This window comes from Indicator indicator, chromosome 25, assembly GCF_027791375.1.
Source record: "Indicator indicator isolate 239-I01 chromosome 25, UM_Iind_1.1, whole genome shotgun sequence".
Lineage (NCBI taxonomy): Eukaryota > Metazoa > Chordata > Aves > Piciformes > Indicatoridae > Indicator > Indicator indicator.
The window spans coordinates 1,550,304-1,569,220 of NC_072034.1; the positions used below are offsets into that span (position 1 = coordinate 1,550,304).

Sequence of the window (18,917 nt, forward strand, 5' to 3'; positions counted from 1 at the left end):
GAGTTACTGAGGGAAGGATTTACCCTGTTAAGGAGGATCTGAATGCACTTAGAGAAGAAATAGCTCAGAGTCTCAAAAATGTGAGAACTTTTGTCTTAGAAGGAAAACACAGTGGGAATGATCTCCAGGACTGAGCATATTGCTCTGTGTTTCTGAGCTGCAAATGCTACCTTGAGACAGGCTTTTATCTGGCTATTAGGCTGACTTCTCACAGGAGGAGCCTGTGTCATTCCAGTCTTTGTTCTCCCTGTTGTCAGCAGCTGCTCTGCTGGTTTTGCTCTCATTTGTGAATGGGATGGCAGCTCCGAGGGAATTCAGAAACACCACCGACATTGTGTGGTTTCTGCACTGTCACTTCTCAGGTCTTTAGATTTTAATACTTTCTTGTTTCTGGTTTATCACTGATTTCTTTTTGATCTTGTCTTTACAACTTGGTAACTGTCCTTTAGCCCTTTGGAATAAAAGATGAGGGAAGAAAGAAGTGACCTTCTCATTTTTTGTAGCACCTTCGTCCTTTAAGTAACCTATTTGAGGAGGTGGCCTTAGCACCTATTGCATGCCTGTGTCTTGAGATGTTTCTCTGCTTCTCCACATACGAAAATAAAACCTTTGCGGGGGGGGGCAGAATTCTGTTTCACATTCAGTTGGGGTTTTTTCACAGCAGGAGCTAAGTCCTGTAATGTTCCTTAATGCTGTCTGGCTGTTTGACAGCTTATATTACCTGCCCTCTGTTCATTTGTTTGAGCTAGTGCTAAATTAAGCCCTATTTTTTTTCTTTTTTGTGCCATTTTTTGTAGCCTATGATAGCCTGAAGGCAGAAAAGCTTTCCCATTCTCTGGCCAAAGTTTTGGTAGGCTGATCTGAACCTCTGAAGTACAGGTTGAGGTCAGAATTTGCTGCTTCTGTTTGAAACTGTGAGGGTTGAGGACAATGGGAATTAACTTCGAGCTTTAAGTGAAACATGGCTCTGAGAGCATCTCTCAGTAGGGGCTTAAGGGAAGCCAGGGTTCTGCCTTCTGGAAGAGCTTGTAGGAGAGCAGAGTTTGGAACCCAGTACATTTCTTCCTATGGATCTCTGACAAATGAGTGTAAACTCAGTTTAAAGTCAAACAGTACTGTGGGAGCTCACTCACTGCAGGTCAGAGGATGCACCAAGGAGTTCCTGCTCACTGAAGGACCTTGAACGTTCTATACAGCAGCTGTGCCAGCAAAAGCTATAATGACCTGAAAGCCCAGGAATTCATACCCAAGCTGGCACTGTGCCTCTTGCCCTGGGTTTCTGCCTCCCTGGAAACAATCCTGAGCACAGAAAGCAGGCATAGGCTTGGAGTGAAAATTGTTTCCATGACAGTGGAACAGTGGCACTTCGAGTCTAGCTTCCCAGTTCCCAAGTGTCATTTTTGTTAATACCAGCAGCAGACTTAAGAGGAAGAGCATGGACACATGAAAGCAAACAGACACAGTGAAGATGAATGGATCATGGGCTCCATCCTGCAAATTACCTCATTTAGTTTCTAGACAGCTGCTCTCAAATGAAAGGTGTTCTAGAAAATGGTTGTCATGGCAGGCTGCTAACAAAGGATCCTGACTACCCTGCCCCAGCTAGCCCAAAGACAGAGTGTGCTGTGCCTTCACTCTAGCCACTGCTGCTTGTGACATGAACCTGAGAGCCAGAAACTTCAAAATCACCTCTGAATTTGCTGCCTTGGGGAAGAAGAGCATCTGACATTGTGCAGCAGGGTTTGGGGTCCATGTGCAGGCACCTTCAGGGACACAGCCAAGGTGTGCAGGAGCAGTGGAGCCATCCTTTTCCAGCTTTGACCTGACTGTTTTCCACCATTAATTCTTTTTTCTTCTCCAACATGTGGAGGTTCTTAAGCAAGCTTCCCTGCCCCCTCCCAGCTGCTACGATCCTTGCAGTACTGAGGTGCATAGTTAAGGCAATTAACCTGGTGCTTGACAGTAGTTAGTACACGGTGATCAGACTTTAGGAATCTGTTTTTTTTTCTGCAGCTCCTTTATGGGTCCTTTACTTTTTCCTCTTTTCTGTGCCTGATCATGGCTCTGAAAAAGTCAAAGCAGTGTTAAAGAGGTGAAGCTTTGTAAGGTGACTGATGTTTAATATGTTTGCCTAATTAACTTCTGGCTAATAATTCTGTAACCCATTAAGTAGCTAGTTAGTACATGTTTGGAATAAACACATCTGGTCCTGCATCGAGTGAGGGCTCTGCCTGCGTGTGGGTGACAGATGTGATGGTGGTTTCCCCAGTGCTCCCTGTTAAATAATTAACAGCATGCTGGTGGAATAGCCTTAGACAGCCAGCCTCAGAGCCAGCTGTATAGTCTCAGAGCTGTGTCTGTGGACATGTGCCTCATCTTCTTAGTCTGCTGCAGCTAGTACATTCCCTCTTCTTTCATATTTCAAAAGCTGTCTGTAGCTCTAAGAAACACTCTTCTAGATAACTTTGGACTCTTGGCTTCTGCTCTGCAAGGCAGCAGGACAAGCAGTAGTTAGGTCAGGCCACCCAAGGGGCAAATGGTCTGGAATTCACAAGCCTTGCAGATTGCTCTCCCTTAGCAAACAAAGGGCATGTGGAGCAGTCCCGCCCTGCTGCTCCATCAGTGGGAGCTGCTGGGCTAGGTTTGGAAGCAACCTTCTTTTGAAGGCAATGTCATCTGCTCCTTTATGTGGTCAATGGCTTCCTAGGCTGGAGCAGCTGGGAATTCTTACCAGGCTCAAAAAGAAGGAAAGCTAAGGTTAGCTACAGGCAGAAGAGATCTTTCCTTCCAACTCAGGTCTCATCTTATTTTGCAGATTTTTGGCCTTCTGTGGTGGGGCTGTTTAAAGTTTTTTTTATTTTCCAGACATCAATAAATTAACTAACCAGCAGGATATTTTGCAAGAGGCTAATTTGCACAGAAATTGCTTCTTAAAAATCAGACTCGAGCTCTGGCTTACCAAAAGGCAAGGTGAGGTTTATTCCTGCTTCTGCAGGCCCATGAGCCCCAGTGGCTCTGAACCTGCATCACAACGGTGAGGATGCAGCTGTTGTTAGCTCTGGTGGCACGGGCTGGGTCTGTGACCTTTGTTTTGTAAGGCACCAACAACAGCACAGCTGCCCCTGCATAGCTGAGATCTCAAACCTGGGATTTGGCAAGAGAAACAGAACCAATTGGATAAATACACATAAACACATTGTGAAGGAAGGGAAAACAGAACAGAATGAACCAGAGCAGCATCCTACAAGTTGTTTGATAGGGATGATTTAAGGAGGCATATGGTATAGTTAAATGTGCTTTCAAAAACATTGGCCTGATTCTTCAAGCAAGTAGGAAATAAATACCTGAATAGCAAAAGAGCTGATCAGTATCATGAGTTCTCCCAGAGCAGCCTTTGGAAGTGTGTGCTAGTGGGGGCAGGGCACCAGTGAGGTGCAGATTTACATTATCACACAAAAAGTGTCATTAGCTCATTGTGCAGATGACACAGTTGTGCTTCCTTCTGAGGCTGCAAGCAGGCAATAAGCTGATAGCTAGACCTAACTGGCACTGATTTTTCACTTCTTAGTAGCTGGGTGCTGGCATAGCAGCCCACCACAGCCACCCTGGCAGCTCTGGCACACTGCTGCCATCCAGCAGTCTCAGTGCCTGCGGTGTGCTCCTTTCAGAACTGACAATCTCCACTCTGCTCATCCTACATCGCAGCCTTTCAGTGCTGCCCTCAGCAGCTGCCGGATGCCAGCTCCAAATCAGGTTGCTTTCACCTGGTTTTATTCCAGAACCTTTGTGTTCAGGTGACTGCAATGCTTCCCCCCATAGCTGTGCCCATAGGTAATTAGCTCATTGATTGGACACTAAGATGATCTTTCAAGGTGAACAGCTGTTCTTGCCTGGTATTGCTGGATGAAGAGAGCTGAGGTGAACCCAAAGCCTTTCCTAGCAGCAGGAATTCCTTTCTGTGCACAGTCCCTCAGACCCAGCAGTTACTTGCAGCACCAGCACTTAAGCTTTTTTTTTTTCCCCATGTGAGTGTTTTGTTCCAACAGAAACCAAGAGTATGGTGCCCAGTCACTGACTGCTCATGTGGTAATAATCTCCTTCCTCCAACAAAGCTACAGAAACAAACTCAGGTAGGGGGAAGCCAGGAGTACAGCCAGATTAGGCTTAAAGTTATAAATATTATATTGTTATATTTATTATTATAAATATTAACTCCTGAAAATATTTTAGAAATACATTTGGTTTGACACAATTGGGTTATAATGGGAACTATTCACAGATGGAAACACCCTCAATGAATTGTATAGGCTGACTGGCTCCTCAGACATATGGATCTGCTGTTAAGATCAGTAGTAATTTCTGATGCAGTCCTTCACGTTCCTCAGCAGGGCACGGAGTGTTCCCAGAGCATTAAGAAAGAGTGCGTGAGCAGAACTAAGTGCTTCATATTATTCAGTGGACATAGGATCCTGAGCTGAATTAATAGACTAATTTAACATAATAATGACATTTCATACCCTGCTACTGCAGGTTCCCATGATTCCATCATCTCCCAGCTAATTCATCGCTGCCTTCCTTCGGTTTCACTGCCACTTCTCTGCAGCAAGATGCTGGCAGCTCTGCTCTGCTGGCCCTTTGCTGGGAAAGCTAAACCCCAACAGCTCACTGAGCACTGCTGAGGCAGAGAGCTCTGGGGTGACAAGGGGGGACCCAAAGACAGCTGTGGATTTATGTCAGTGTCAAGGCACAACAAGGAGGAAGAGGGGGGCAGAGTTTGTTTCCAATTCTGTACCAAGACTCCAAATGATTTGTAGAGTGTGCAGCTTGCTGTCCTCAGGAAGATAAGGGAATGGGCCTTTGGGTACCTCTGTGGCTGGTGGGAGGAAGATAGCTCTGACCATTTATTGAAACTGCAGATCATTAACTGTCCCCAGTACAATCTCCAGTGGCTCCAGTAAACTGTTTCTGGTGCTTCTGAGCCACGGAGCACCCTTGGCACAGTGGAATGGCACTGAACGTTTGCTAGGCAAGGTTTGCACCCCTGCTTACAGGGAACGTGCTGGGTTCTCATGCAGCTGGGGCTTTTGATCTGGGAAGAGCAACAAAGGCAGTTTTGTTTTTTAAGGAAAAGCACCCTTTTACCCACATAGATCTCTTCTTTTTTTTTTTTTTCTCCTTCCTACTATTTACAGCATTTTAGCCATTTTAGTGCTGGCACTTGATTCTAGAATACCTTTGTCACTGTTGTAGTAACTTTTTGAGCAGTTGCTGGTTTTAATTTTCAGCGTGTGAAAATGTGAGGTAAATTATTTATTACTTCCAGCAAATGCCTTTCACAATTTTTATTTAATTTTTTTTCATCTTTTTTAAGGGGTCATAAAATGCCAGTCTTTTATTGGCTACTCGTAAAGCCAGGAGCAAATGAATACTTTGCAAAATAGGTTACCACGGATTGAAATGTCAGCTGTATTTCACAGGGTATGAAAGTCTTCAGATCAGAGCTGTGCTGACATATGGCAGTGGCTACCTTCCTCTTCTGTGACCATAAACCAGTGGTGGACATAAGGGAGAGAAAGAGTTGCAGTTGTTGGGTCTTCTCCAGTCACATTTTTTGGTCAGTTTTTTCACAGAATGTCCAGCAGGCTGTGGCTGAGGCACTTTGAAGTTGCGAGATTCTTGTGGTTAACTTTGGGTAGAAATCAGAATAGTTTTTAAAGCTCTTTTCAGACAAAGTTTTCCAGGATTGATTCCCATCCAAAAAGTGATATTGCACAGACAAAATAGAGGAAGATCCCTTCCACACTCAGCAAGAGCTGTGGACTGTAAATAAACCCCACAGACTTTCCTGTTAGGATGAAATAGCTTCCGAAGTCTGGACGACTGGAGAACTGCAGATTAGACCTGGGCTACGTAAAAAGCATCAGAGTTTGTGAGTGTCTGCATGACTCGTTAATGCCCTGTGCTCGTTAGCTCAGCTTTGACATCTCTCTGATTCCCCTCAAGTGGTGCTGTGTCACAGGTGATCGGAAGATAGGAATTGGCATCCTGGGTGGAAGCCTTAAAAAGCAGCTGGATCTGGGCACTGCTGTGATTCCAAGGAAGAGTGTGAAGAGCTGCACTTGTCTTTCCCTGGGGTCTTTCCCACAGGTGGGTTTTCAAGGCAGACAGGAGAGGCTGATGGACAACTTGTGTTCTTGAGGACAGCTGCAGGAAGGGCTGGGTAGCTGTGCAAGGCAGGAGCCCCTGGTTCCTGCCTGCAGGGTCTGCCTCCCCTTCCTGCGTGCAGGGATGTAATGCCCACGCCGTGGCCCACGCAGGACGTGGTGCACAGCAGGGCGGGGGTTCTAGCAGGGCATTGGAGGATGTCTTCCTGGGTTGCCACAGTAACACAACATTGACACTTCCTGATTCTTTGTGGGTTTGACTTCGGGTTGACCTGAGGAGAAACTCTGTTCTGCAGCAGCTGTTGTGAGCTCATAACTTGTCTGTGTTCTGTGCTGGTGTGAGCCCAGCATCTATCCAAGCTCTGCTTGTGCCAGCAGCTCTCAGTGCCCTCAGGAACAGGCTGCCCTTGCTGCACTGTACTGCTGTTGGAGTGAGCCCAGAGCCATTGTGACCTGAGCACAGCAAGGGTTCCAGCATGAGCCTCGTGCCGGCACCATCTTCCTTTTGGTGCTTTGGAGGCACACTGACACCTTCTCTTGTCTTGCTCTTTCTACATCCCTCATCAGGAGAGGTGATTTTCCTTGAGTCTTTGGAAAGCTTTTAAGCTCCTATGGGTGTAGTCATGTAAATCACAGAAATAACTGTTGGGAGATCTGGGCCATACGGACTCATAAAACCAGATGCTAAGTGCCTGTGGAGACGTTTTTGAGTTGTTGCTGATGACCTCACTGGGAAGACTGGAGGAATGGTCTTAGAACCAGCTGACCAAAACCTGTGCTGCCCCTTACCTCCTGAGCTAAGCCTGTCGTAGTCTCCTATAACCCTCTGGAGTGTACTCCTCCAGTCTGTGGAAGAGTTGTCAGCCCAGAGCTTTAGAGATGAAGCTACTGCAGAGAGTTCAGCAGAGGGCTACAAGGGACTGGAAAGACTGAGAGACCTGGGGCTGTTTAGTCTGGAGAAGAGAAGGCTGAGAAGGGGACCTTATCAATGTCTACCAATATCTGAAGAGGGGCTGCCAGGAGGAAATTCCACCTCAATATGAGGCAAAACTTCCTTACTGTGAGGGTAACAGAGCCTGGAGCAGGCTGCTCAGAGAAGATGTGGAGTCTCCCTCACTAGAGATCTTCAAAACCTGTGTGGACGTGTTCCTGTGTGACGTGCCCTAAGAGGTCCTGCTTTGCAGGTGGGGTTGGACTTGATGATCTCTGGAGGTCCCTTCCAACCCCTGTGACAAAGGCTAGTTCAGCTCTTGGCTCATTGGAGCTTACCTGAAGGAACTTGGCTATCACCCATGGGAAATGAAGGTGCCTGAGAAATAAAGCCACTGCTGAATGGAATTGGATTTTCAAAGTATGTGCAGTGTATGCAGAGTGCTGAGCTCAGAGCCTCATAGGTGTGGACAGGTACTAGTAACTAAAGGTGTGCATGTGTACACACCTTGGATCTTTGTGAGTGGGAGAAATGGGGCAGCTGGCTTGTGGAGCTGTGAGTTTGGAGGGGCAGGACAGCATTTCTGTGCCTTGAAATATGCACAGCCCATCAAACAGGTACATGCTGAAAGAATGAAAAAACACATTTCCTATACCCTACAGACATGACAGTTTCAGGGAAGCAGTGGGTTTGGATGTTGACAGGTTCATCCTTTTGAAGATGAGATAATTATCTGTGTGAGTTCACTCTGTAGCTTGTAGAAGTGAGCGAGTATGATCAGCTCCTGTGAGCATCTCGCTGGCTCATCCCTGCAGCTGTGTATCAGGATGGAAGCTGATAGGGGAGCTGCTTGTCCCCCTGTGCTGATAGCTGATGTGTGCAGTGAGCCTGCTGCCTGGCATCTTTGTCAGGCTGCCTGACAGCTAAAGGTTGGGGGAATGGAAAGTACAGCAGTGCCAAGGTGGCACAGGACTCCAAGCCTGCTCTTGCCGCCATCTGGGAGAGCCAGGAGCTGTGGGCCCATTCTTATGTGGGCACCACGTGTCACTAGTACCCTGCTCTGGGACCCCTGTGTGGCTGCAAGGGGGTGCAGGGGTGTTGCTGTGAACCAGATCTGCAGCCCTCACTGGCAGCTCAGTTCAGTTCCAGAGTGGGACAGGAGCTTGCACAGCATCACCTCCTGAAAGTCGCAGAACCACAGGGTGGGTTAGGTTGGAAGGGACCTTTGGGTGAGCTCCCATTTTAGCAGCTGTCTGCAGTACTTGGCCTTCAGCTTGCAGGCTGCTGCTGTTCCATGCATGGCAAGTTTCTTCCTGGAAGTTTTTGCTGGACTGAGATTTTTGGTGCCATTTCTGAGGGTCTGTTTCCACCCACTCACATACTCCATAGGAGCTGTTTGTCATCACCTGGTGTTGAAGTGAGGAAAAGGAGCTTCAGGTACGGGATTGTGTCTTGGTGACCCTGCCTGCTCAGCACACCACCCCATGGGCCTCAAAGAGCAGACTGTAGCCAGCTCTGTGCATAGTCTCCTAAATCCAGCACTTCCTCAGCAGTGCATAGGCAGAATTAATTTGTACCTCAGTGCAGGTTTTGCCCAAGAGACTACAAGAAATGGTTCCAGCCAGAGACACAAAGGCTGAGGAAACCTACCATGTACTACGCCACAGTTAAATATGAGTGGAAATAAAGTCAGTGCAGGAGATATATATGGATCTGAGTTCTTAAAGAACATGATACCTAAATTTGAAAATCAGAATTATGTAGTATGCTACATTTGGTTTTAGAGCGCTTAGAAGGGTTCTTACTGTGCTGGCAGGCTTGGAGCCAGGCCAGACAATCCCAATTATGGCATCAGTCAATGGGAAAGCACCCACCATTACTTGGGAAAGCTGAGACAAAGTAGAAAGGCTGAACAGCTTTTATATTGAGGAGATACAGCCACAATGAGTGCCCTGGCTTGGGCGTAGCCAAGTTCAGAACTTGGTGCAGAGCCTGTGGTTGCCTCTCTAAGTCAAGCTTTAAAATGGGGGAAAATGAAGCACCCATGAGGTTAATCTTTCCTCTCTGAATTTGTGCTTAGCTGAAAAGCTGTCATCCAAAAATTCTTATGTCTGCTGTGGATCCTCCAGTTTGTGTGGGCTGTGCTCGGCTGTTCCCCTCCAACTGCAGATGCAGTTACACCAGTCAGGTGTGAGCAAGAGCAAAAGGATGTGACCCCAGGACAGCAGAAATTCCAGTCAGGTGAATGTACCTGGGCTGTAGGTTAGTGGCTTGGGTAGAAAACACTTCTTGTGGTGTGGCTGTGATCTGCAAATCCCCAAAAGGAGTGAGAGTTTAAAAACACAGATTTGCTCAGGGACACCAGCCAGGCTGTGGGCTGTGTGTGAGCAGCACAGCTCATGCCAGAGTCCTCCTCTGACCAAGGAGAGGTGAAGTCCTCTGGCACTGTGCTGCCCAGAGCAGAGCCCTCAGGCTGAGGCTGCCCTCAGCATTTCTCATGGAGTGGCAAAGCAAAGCACTGCCAGGGAGCACCCCTGAGAGAAGCTGTGGTGTGCTTTGCTCTGTTGGGTGCGTTGCAAGGGAGCTGGATCCATCTTTTATTTTTATCTCTTCTGATTCACTTACTCCAGCAATAATGAGAAGTAAATGAGAGTTATTCTTTCTGTTAGATCAATTATTCATAACACAGATCATTTAAAAATGAGTTTAGTGGAAGCAACTTAGTTCATTTTTACTAAAACTGCAAAAGATTAGCCAAATTAGTTGAAATAGCTTTGAACTCCATATTGACTGAAGTATTCGTGCCAGAATAAAAATTCATGACATGTAAGAATGGTATAAATGATTAATCATTTCAGTTCCTGGACATCTATATTTTTATTTAATTACATCTATGCATAATATAAACTGTCTGAATCCTGGGAATCCAAGCCAGAGAAGAGTCTTCTTATGTTTAACATTCACCATGTGTTGTTTTCTTCCAGGGTTAATTTGTGAACTGCACACCACATACTCTGTGCGAGCAGTCTTTGTGTGCTATTTATAGAAAGCCCTGACCATTTATAGTTGCCCCACATCTTTATCCATTCTGCCTGCATCTGACTAAAGAGCTGTTTGTGGAGCAGACAAAGGAATGTTATTTTTACAGCTGAGCTTCACTTTATCTGAAACTTTTTTTGTTGGAGTACTTGATACTACCCAGGGTAGAGAGGGGATTTTCTCTCCTCAGCTCTCTGTGGAGGGCTGAGCATTCCTGTGTGGACTACCCTAGCTGATCCTGCTTTGGCAAGGGGCTTTGACCTGATGATGTCCAGAGGTCCCTTCCAAGATCTAACGCACTGTGATCCTGTGAGTGGACTAACAGTACTTCCAGATAATCACCAGCATGGGAGGAGCCTGAACTGTTCATTTTAAGCAGCATCCATGGAGGAAAGGAAAGCTCAGTCTGAAAGGACCAAAAGTGTGTTTCTAAAAGCTACATAGTCCAACTAGCTAGGTATCCTGGGGATTTAAAAGTCACCAGAGGTTTCCAGACATGGTAAAGGGCACTACTCTGGTGGCAGAGAAGTCATTCCTGATGGCCAGCACAGCTCAGAGGCCCTTACTCCCACCTTCCTCTCTTGGAACTCCTGCTCTCTTGGAACTCCTGCTCTCTTGCATGATCTGGGGGTGCAGGTGCCTCTGTAACACCTACCTGCTATATTTGACTGCCCTGTGGCTGCTGACCCATTTTTTTCTCTTTCTTTCCAGAACTCTGGAGGTTTTGGTGAGTTTGAACGAAGGGCAATCTTTCATGTCCAGCTCATTAACAATCACTGCTTCAGAGTGTGTAAGTAAATGGCTACTATCAGTCCATGTCAAACCCTGACACCCAGCTGCTCTCCTGGCTTTAGCATCATGGGGCCTCTGGGTGCAGGGGAGCCAGGGTGTTGGGAGGGCACAAATCACCCAGATAGAGCCCTACAGCTGTGCAAGTCCACAGAATACCCAGGGTGAATGGCACAGGAGTTCTTACCATGGAGGTGCATACAGGTATCTGTGCTCTGAGACACACTTAACAAAGAGTTTTCAGCTAGTTGGAATTCCCTGGTGGACTGTATGGGGAGGACTCCAGGCAAGATTTTTTTCTGCAGTTATATAAAACACTTCCCTTAATTCTTCCCATTAAGGTGGCAAACAGCTTTATTTTAGGAAGATCATTTTTTTTCTGTAGGGTTCTACATAGGTGAAGTATTGCTGTAGGTATCCTCCCAGACTTCTAACAGCACACAAAAGCCATTTTCTCTGTGGCAGGTTTGGAGATTTACCTTGGCTCTGCTGTGAGGGTTTTCCTTGCATTGCTGCTATGTCTGTTTTACTGGTTGCTCCAGGGACTGCTGCTGCAGATGCTAGGCAGAACTATTTGTAGGGGCAAAGTCCTGCAGTTCTCCTCTCCCAGGCTACCTCAGTCAGTTCTGCCCTGAGCTCCAAGCAGTGTCTGTGTTCCTTGTATTTCTCTACAGCTTGTGAATCCTATTTTGCTGACTGTATTATAAGAAAAGACTTCTGCACAGTGTGCAGCTGTGGCTTTCAGAGCGCTGGGGAGTGTCCATGCCACCAGAGACTTGTTCACTAGAAATGAGCCAAGTGTGAAATGAGCCAAGTCACCTGGGGTCCTGTTCCACCACAGTTGGGTAGGGTCAGTGGGAGCAGGCTGAATTCCAGGGACAGGACCTCAGGACTCCAGCCTGGCTGTGGCAGGTGGTTATCATCCTACAGGAGGAGCCAACATCACTGAACTTAGATACCCAACTTGGTGCCTGGATAAGGAGTGTGGGCTTTCAACTCTGTGAACTAGGGGAGAGGGTCTTTGTCAAAGCACAAGGCTGGAGCTCCAGTTAAGCTTAGGATTAAGGTAGAGTGAACATGCTGCTGTGGTTTTATCACAGGCTTAGAGAAAAGATTTAAAACAGCTTCTAGGATGAACCACATACTTAATTCCAACGTAATACATAACATTTCTAATTTCACATTTCTGCTCTCCATGAATTTCTTTTGCATTACACAGGCAGGACAGTTAGAATTTTTGCAGTTAGACACAGGACCACTCTGCAGGGCTGGAGGTCTTCAGAAAGTGCTGCACAGGGATACTGTGTTTCTTCAAATATGTCTCATTTGAAGTGTGACTTCAGAGCAGCTTTGCTGTCAGGCACAGGCGTGCAGAGCAGTAGCTTCTGCTCATCGGTGTCTGTTTTTCCAACAGTATTTAGATAATTACCTAAAGAAGAAAAAAGTGGACATTTTTCTTACATTCATTTAAAACCCAAATACTTGGATAACTGTAGAAATGAAATGAAATTAGAGTCTTCTCAGGTCAGCCCTTCAGTTTCAGGAGAGAAGCCTGAATGAACCGAGAGCTGAAGAAAGCCCCACAACCCAAATGGTGCTTCTCTGTTCAAAGGGAGCATTTCAGTCTTACACCAAAGCATGCTGAAGGGACAGTAGTCACAGGAGGATGCTGGAGACTACCAGCAGATTGCTTTTCTCTTTCTGCTACTCTTTCTAGACAAAACAGCACATGGTAACCCTGTCCCCATGTCCTTCTTACGATTGCTTTGGTTGCACAGAAAGGTGAAACCAGAGCAGTCAGCTCACACAAGACTGCTGGCTGCATGCTGCCTTCCCTCTGCTGCACTCATAACAGTGCTTCTCTGTGGTCAGAAGTTTGCACTGGCAGGAAGCAGAGGGAGTACAGATGTGCATTGTCAGGAAAAAAAATGTCATACTTCTGAGCATCCTTTTTTATTTCCTTTTTTTTTTCCTGCCTTTCATCCACTTGCAACAAAGCCAGCTCCACACAAGGAGTACTGCTGTTTCCATAGCAGCAGATGGGCAACTGCAAGAAATGGGTCACTGCTGGAATTGTTCCACTAATTCTGATAGCTGAGCAGCTGATGGCGAGTTGGTAGACAGGAGCTACAAGTTCCAGCCTCCCCTAGCAAGCACATTGCACAACAACCCATGGCGCCAGGCAGGCAGGCAGGCAGGAGAAAGCAGCTTGCAGAGTTTTGTCACTTTGAATTCAATCCACCCAGCAGAACTGCTGTGTGCAGGCCTTGGGAGCACCTGGGACTTGCAGGCCCCAGAATATGCAGGGAATGAGAAACACCAACAGCATCTTGCCACCTCCTCCTCTTTTTAGTGTTGACTCAGCACATCCATTGTGACATGCAGCTCCTGCTGAAGCATCCGAGCTGCCTTCTGCAGCACTTGTGGGACTGGGGGGACTACAAGGGAGGGTGTCACTGATTTTGTGCCAAGTCTGAATTTGGCTAAACCCCACTTCTCAGTTGGCAAGAACGGAACCCAACAAGGGGGAATAATTTGTCTGGGATTTGTGTAGTCAGTAGGAAGCTGTTTTGGGGTGAGTGAGGAAAGCAGGCAGCAGCAGTCACAGCATCCACTGACACCATCTTTCTGCTTTCTTCACAGTCCAGTGGCATAGCAGCACTGATTGCTGTTCTTGTGCTGCTACTGCTGGTGGCACTGGGTCTGCTCTGGTGGTTCTGGCCCCTCTGCTGCAAAGTGGTGAGTAAAGACTAGGAGAAGAAGCCACTGGATGTGTGACTCATGATTGTAACTCGTACCATGTTGGGAAGCACAGAGAGCACAGGAAATAGGTTATGCATCAGGAGAGTTCCATGTGGCTGAAGCCATCTTCTGATCAGTGGTGGGCAGTAAATGGCAGAGGAGACCAGTTTCAGCAGTGGGCTGCACCCCTGGCCTTGCTGCTGGCTGGCTGAGGTGTGCACACACATGAACCAGCATCAGTACGCTGCTGTGCTCTGTTCAGTGGGTCCTGCCCCTGTGACATCTCTGACAGGAGCCGTTCTGCTACTTGACAGTTGTTGGCCAGAATGCTCTGCAGATGCTGGCTTGAAATCAAGGACCATTTTAAAAGTACTAGACTGAAATTGGTATTTGTATTCCATGATGGGCTTTCCAGTCGGAAATCCCTTACTGTCTAAATAATGCCTTGCATCTCTTTTCATCTGAGTGCACTCCTGATCCTTCTAGCAGCACTCAGCAAAGCTGTTCCACCAGCTCTCCTTCCATCTTCTCAAGTGTTGGAGTCTTGAAGTTACTGAAGTTTATTATTCATCCGTTTCAATCATAACTGAGGACTTGGGAGGTGGAGATTGCTTACAAGCTGTTCTTGTATTCCAGGATGTCTGTAAGCTGACAGGACACACTGAAAAAAAAATGACCTGAGAACAGATATGCTGAGTGTTTCTTTAAAAGGAAAAGGTGTTTTTAGGCCTCCTTGCTGCAGCAAGGCTGAGCTCCAAACCCACGTACTGTTGCGCTGAACTTCTTACTGACTCCTCCTCTCTTTTTGTTCTGCTGGCCTTCTCCTCAGATGATGAGACTGTGCCTCCATCCTTTTCCCTCTCTCCTGCAGCAGAGGTTCTTACATTAGTTGTTGTTGCCACTTCTGGCTGTGTGGGTTTGGGCTTTGGTGCCAGTGTCCTTGACAGGAGAGGCAGCATGCTAGCACCAGGCAGGACCTCCTCTTCCCTTCCTGCCAGTCTGCTTCCCTGGCAGAGAAGAGCATCTGGTTTGTTGGGCCAGAGGATAAGGAATAAGGCAGCAGCTCTCAAACCTTGTAAGCATCCCTTGCTTCAGAACTGAATTGGAGAGAGAGGGGCCAAAGGTGGTATGAACAGAACAGAGTCAGTGTCCAGAGCCTCACTTGTGCTGCCTGCAGGCCAGCAGCACAACTCCAGCTGGTTCTTGCCAGGGCAGCCCTCGTTGCTAGGAGGTCCCTGCACACGTAGAGGTTGGGCTAGGGGGACTCCTCTTCCTTCCTCCCCCCACCCCTTTCTCTGCCGGCAGTTCTCTGTTGACAGTTCCCTCTCTCTTCCCTCGCCATCAGAACATATGATCGCGTCAAGCTGGCTGCAGACTCTGGTGCTGACATTTCCTAATGCCCGCATCATGGGAACATTTGAGAAGTGTTAATGAGCAGATCAAAGGGACTGCTGCCTGAAGCAACAAACTTTTCTCTGTCTTGTTGGGTTTTTTGTAAAGAAGTCGGCTTTCCTCCAAACTGGAGTCTTCATTCTTTGCAGCTAAGTCAATGAGATGCAGCCTTGCCTGGAGATTGTGGTAATAAAATAAAAGAATGCAAACAAAATTAGGAAGTAATCCATCTCTGCATGGGATTAGTAAGGCAGCAGCGTTACTTGCAGTCTTGTGTATTTAATCTGACTGGAGTTCAGGAGAAGTTACTGTGCAGCATTGTGCTGGTCAGTCTGTGCAGTTTCAGGCTGCAGTTGCATTGTTCTCTGCCAAAGCTGCCTGGCTGCCTTGGGTTTCTCTGTTCCAAGCGTGGCTTTCCACTGATTTCACTTGGAATGTCACACAGGACTGAGAATAATCCTTGTGTGCACGTGTGAGAGAGAGTGTGAGGAGCCTGTGGAAACATAAGGATGCAGGCATTTGCATTCCACTTCTGTCAGCAGGGGTGAGGATCTGCTACTCAAAGCAGATTATTTTCTCACGCCACTGTCACATTTGAAACAAGTTTCATTTTCTGAAGCTATTAGAAATAGCAGCTAATTAATGTATTGGGTAGCTGCAAATCAGGTTTGCCCTGTAACTTGAGGGAGCTTGGCAGCTGGCACAGGACTGGATCCTTTGCTGAGGGAGTCAGACACTAACTGCCATTGACTCGTGGCTCTTGCAGTCTAGTGAGGTCCAACGAGTGGAGTTTTTCTGGATCCTCGAGGGGGGGGAAATTTTGATTCCATAAATATCAGCAGGCGTAGGGCCTGAGCCAGCATTGGTGTGCATCACAGAGACCTTCACTAGGCTGAGCTGTCTTTGCTAGGGAGAGACTGCAAGGCTTAAGAGCTGTAGAAGCAGAGAGTGGAGTGCTAGTACCATTAATGTATACTGCTCCAGGCCCTTTGCCCTGTGCAGCTTGCAGTCTTGGCAGAGAATACTTTTTTTTTTTTTTAAGTAATGATTAGAGACAGGCAAAAGGGAAATAAGAGTGGGAATTAAATACAATAAGGTGACCCTTAATGCAGTAAAAGCACTGTTTTACTATTCCCAATCTTTTAATCGCTTTCAGTTAGAATTAGTATTTCCAGGTTTTGGAAAATCTTCCTTGGTGTCCCAGCATCTCTCAGAATCTGCCCGGGGATCCCTCTGTGGTGGGGTTTCTTGCAAAGTCAGGGCAGTAATTCCCATCTGATTCTTGGGAATGTTTCACTAATTAAGTAATTGATCTCTCTAGAGTGTTCTGAGAATTCCTGATGTGTGGGAAGAAAAAAGTATCTGGAAATATTTAAAAGAGATTTAAAAGTAACTTCTGGCATGATTTTGCAGCTTCATGGCAGCAAAGGGATGTCTGGTTGAAATCCATAGTTCCACTCAAAGTACTCTGAGCTTGCTCAATGAATTATTCAGTATCTTTAACCTGAAGCACTGTGGAAAATGTTTCCGAAGGTGCCATAAGTTATTTATCTTACCTGATAGAACTCCTGTACCCAGTGCTAAAAGTCCAGAGCTTAAGGCAGTAACCAGTAACTATCTTGGTGGCACTGTGACTTGCAGGTGTAAATCGAGAAGGAAAACTCTAGATTATTGGCCAAGGCAAACACACTGCTTTCTGTATGATGCTATGCATTTGTGCAGTGATGTTATTTATAGGCAGTGGTAGAGAAAAGGAAAGAGCTGTCATTAATAGTACAGAGTGAGTAAGACATTGCAATTCTGGTACTTAACACGCTGCATGAGGAGATTTAGGGGTCAGTCATGGGCCGGTCTGGCTACATTTGTGTAACACCAAGGCACAGCAGGAACAGACTCTGTATTCCTGGGGTAGTTTTTTAGCTATTTCTATACAATACTCAAGTTAGTGTCACTGAAGAACTTCCTTTTAGCTTCCCTGTTAGCTTTCTTGTGGAAGAAAGGCTGTGAATTCACTTTTAATCATTTAAAAGAGTTGTTGCCTCACTCCCCTCGCTGCACTCTGCTCACTGGGTTTCCCTCAGTACTGGGAACCCTCTGGGACTGACTGCAGGTGTGTGAGAGGGAGCAGGGAAGCTGTGAGGAGAGGCTGAAAGAGAGATGTGAACGAATTCTCCTGAGAGCAGGCCCCAGGCAGGAGCAGCAGAGGCAGCCATGGAGCTGGCTGGTGCACACTTAGAGGATCGGATCTGAGCTGTGAGAGTGGCGGAAGCCACTCAGACGGCTCGAGGTGAAGCCTGAGCCGCCAGAAGGCTTCTCACACTTGTCACGGGGCCAGAACCATGCAGCATCATGGCACAAGGAAGCAGGCATCGTGGCCCTCACAGAGACCTTGGGATGCTTCTCCCAGGCTGCTAATGACCTGCAGGGGGTTTCAGCTCTGGCTGTTCTTGGGAACGGCTGAAGCTCATCCGGCCAGGAAGCCCAGGGGCAGACATCTGCCCAGAGAGTGTCTGCAGTCAGGGGCTGTTATTCTCCATCAGATGGATGGTGTTAATCTCCAGAAGGCCTTGGTAATCAATACCCAAGGGGACCTGGCAGCAGCAGTTTCCAGTTAGCAAGCAGATGTGGGGGCTCAGATGGAAGCAGTTCCCTCTTAGAGTTTTCTGTTGGCTTTTGGATGTTGCCAGTGCAGTTCCTTATGCTTTTGTATGTTTGGTTCTTCCAGGTCATCAAGGATCCCCCTCCACCTCCACCAGCTCCCAAAGAGGTACGGTATGGTGACGTGGTGGCACTGCTCTGTGCTCTGCCAGTCCAGCTCTTTGTCCTTGCTGCTAAAGAATAAAGGAAGCCTTAAGCTGAGAGCAGGGTGGCCAAAATCCAAATCTGTTCTGTTTCAATCATCTCAGTGTGGCACGAAAATCCACAGAAACATGGAGGGGCTTTTTCCCATGAGAGTAGAACATCATTGCTTCACAAGCAGAAAGACTGAGTAGCTCTTGTGTAACAATCTAAAGATTGTTACTGTGACTTAAACAGCATTTTTCCCCAGCTTTGGCACTGCAGACACCAAAGAACCCTTAGAAGGGAATTTCTCTCCCTCTTATGAGCAATAATGCACTAAAGGATCTTCTGGTGTCCCAATGTAGCCATCTGAGCATGCCCAAGTGCAGTCAGACACTTAGGTCCATGGTCAGGCACACTGGGTTGAGCTGAGGCAGCCAAGAGCAGGTCTGACAAAGGTTGTGCAACCTTCGTCTGCAGATCTGCTGAACACTGCTGAAACCAAGTGAGCAGAGCTGATGGCCCTTCAAAGGCATCTGTAGCAAAGACACTGCATATCCTTTGTGTGTACATTTTGCTTATGTTTGTTACTGGAAAGGAGAAGGATGAGGTAAACAAGTAACTGTCAGTAGAACACAGAGTCCCCATTTGGACTTTCCTAATAGTCACCACCAACACTCCTCCCCTGAAGAACATTAAAAATATTTCTGAACATGGCCAGATTTTGTTTGGCAAACATTTGGTGAACCCAAATACCTGATCTGTCACACCTGACATGGGAAAACTTAGTATCTCTGGACTCCAGTGAAATAGACTCAAAAAGACAGCTGGGGGGTGGGAGGGGAAACAAAATATCTTTGTGAAGTAAATGTTACTGGAATTTATTGACAGGAGGAAGAACAAGAGCCCTTGCCTTCCAAGAAGTGGCCCACAGTGGATGCTTCCTACTACGGCGGACGAGGAGTTGGAGGAATTAAAAGAATGGAGGTTTGTATATGTGTCCTGGCCAGTTGACTGAACAGGAGCTCTCTGAGGCTGCAGGTGGTGGGAGGCAAAGGCTTTGCAAGTGTGCAGAAAAC

General features: G+C 47.0%; 1 protein-coding gene across 1 annotated transcript in view; it reads left to right on the forward strand.

Moving 5' to 3' along the window:
• ANTXR2 (ANTXR cell adhesion molecule 2) overlaps window positions 1-18,917 on the forward strand; it is an 80,801-nt gene that overhangs the window by 32,374 nt on the left and 29,510 nt on the right. The window contains exons 10-13 of the mRNA XM_054392260.1: window positions 10,846-10,924; window positions 13,567-13,662; window positions 17,783-17,824; window positions 18,733-18,825. Of these exons, the coding sequence (XP_054248235.1) occupies window positions 10,846-10,924; window positions 13,567-13,662; window positions 17,783-17,824; window positions 18,733-18,825 (310 nt within the window). The remainder of the gene's footprint in view (window positions 1-10,845; window positions 10,925-13,566; window positions 13,663-17,782; window positions 17,825-18,732; window positions 18,826-18,917) is intronic.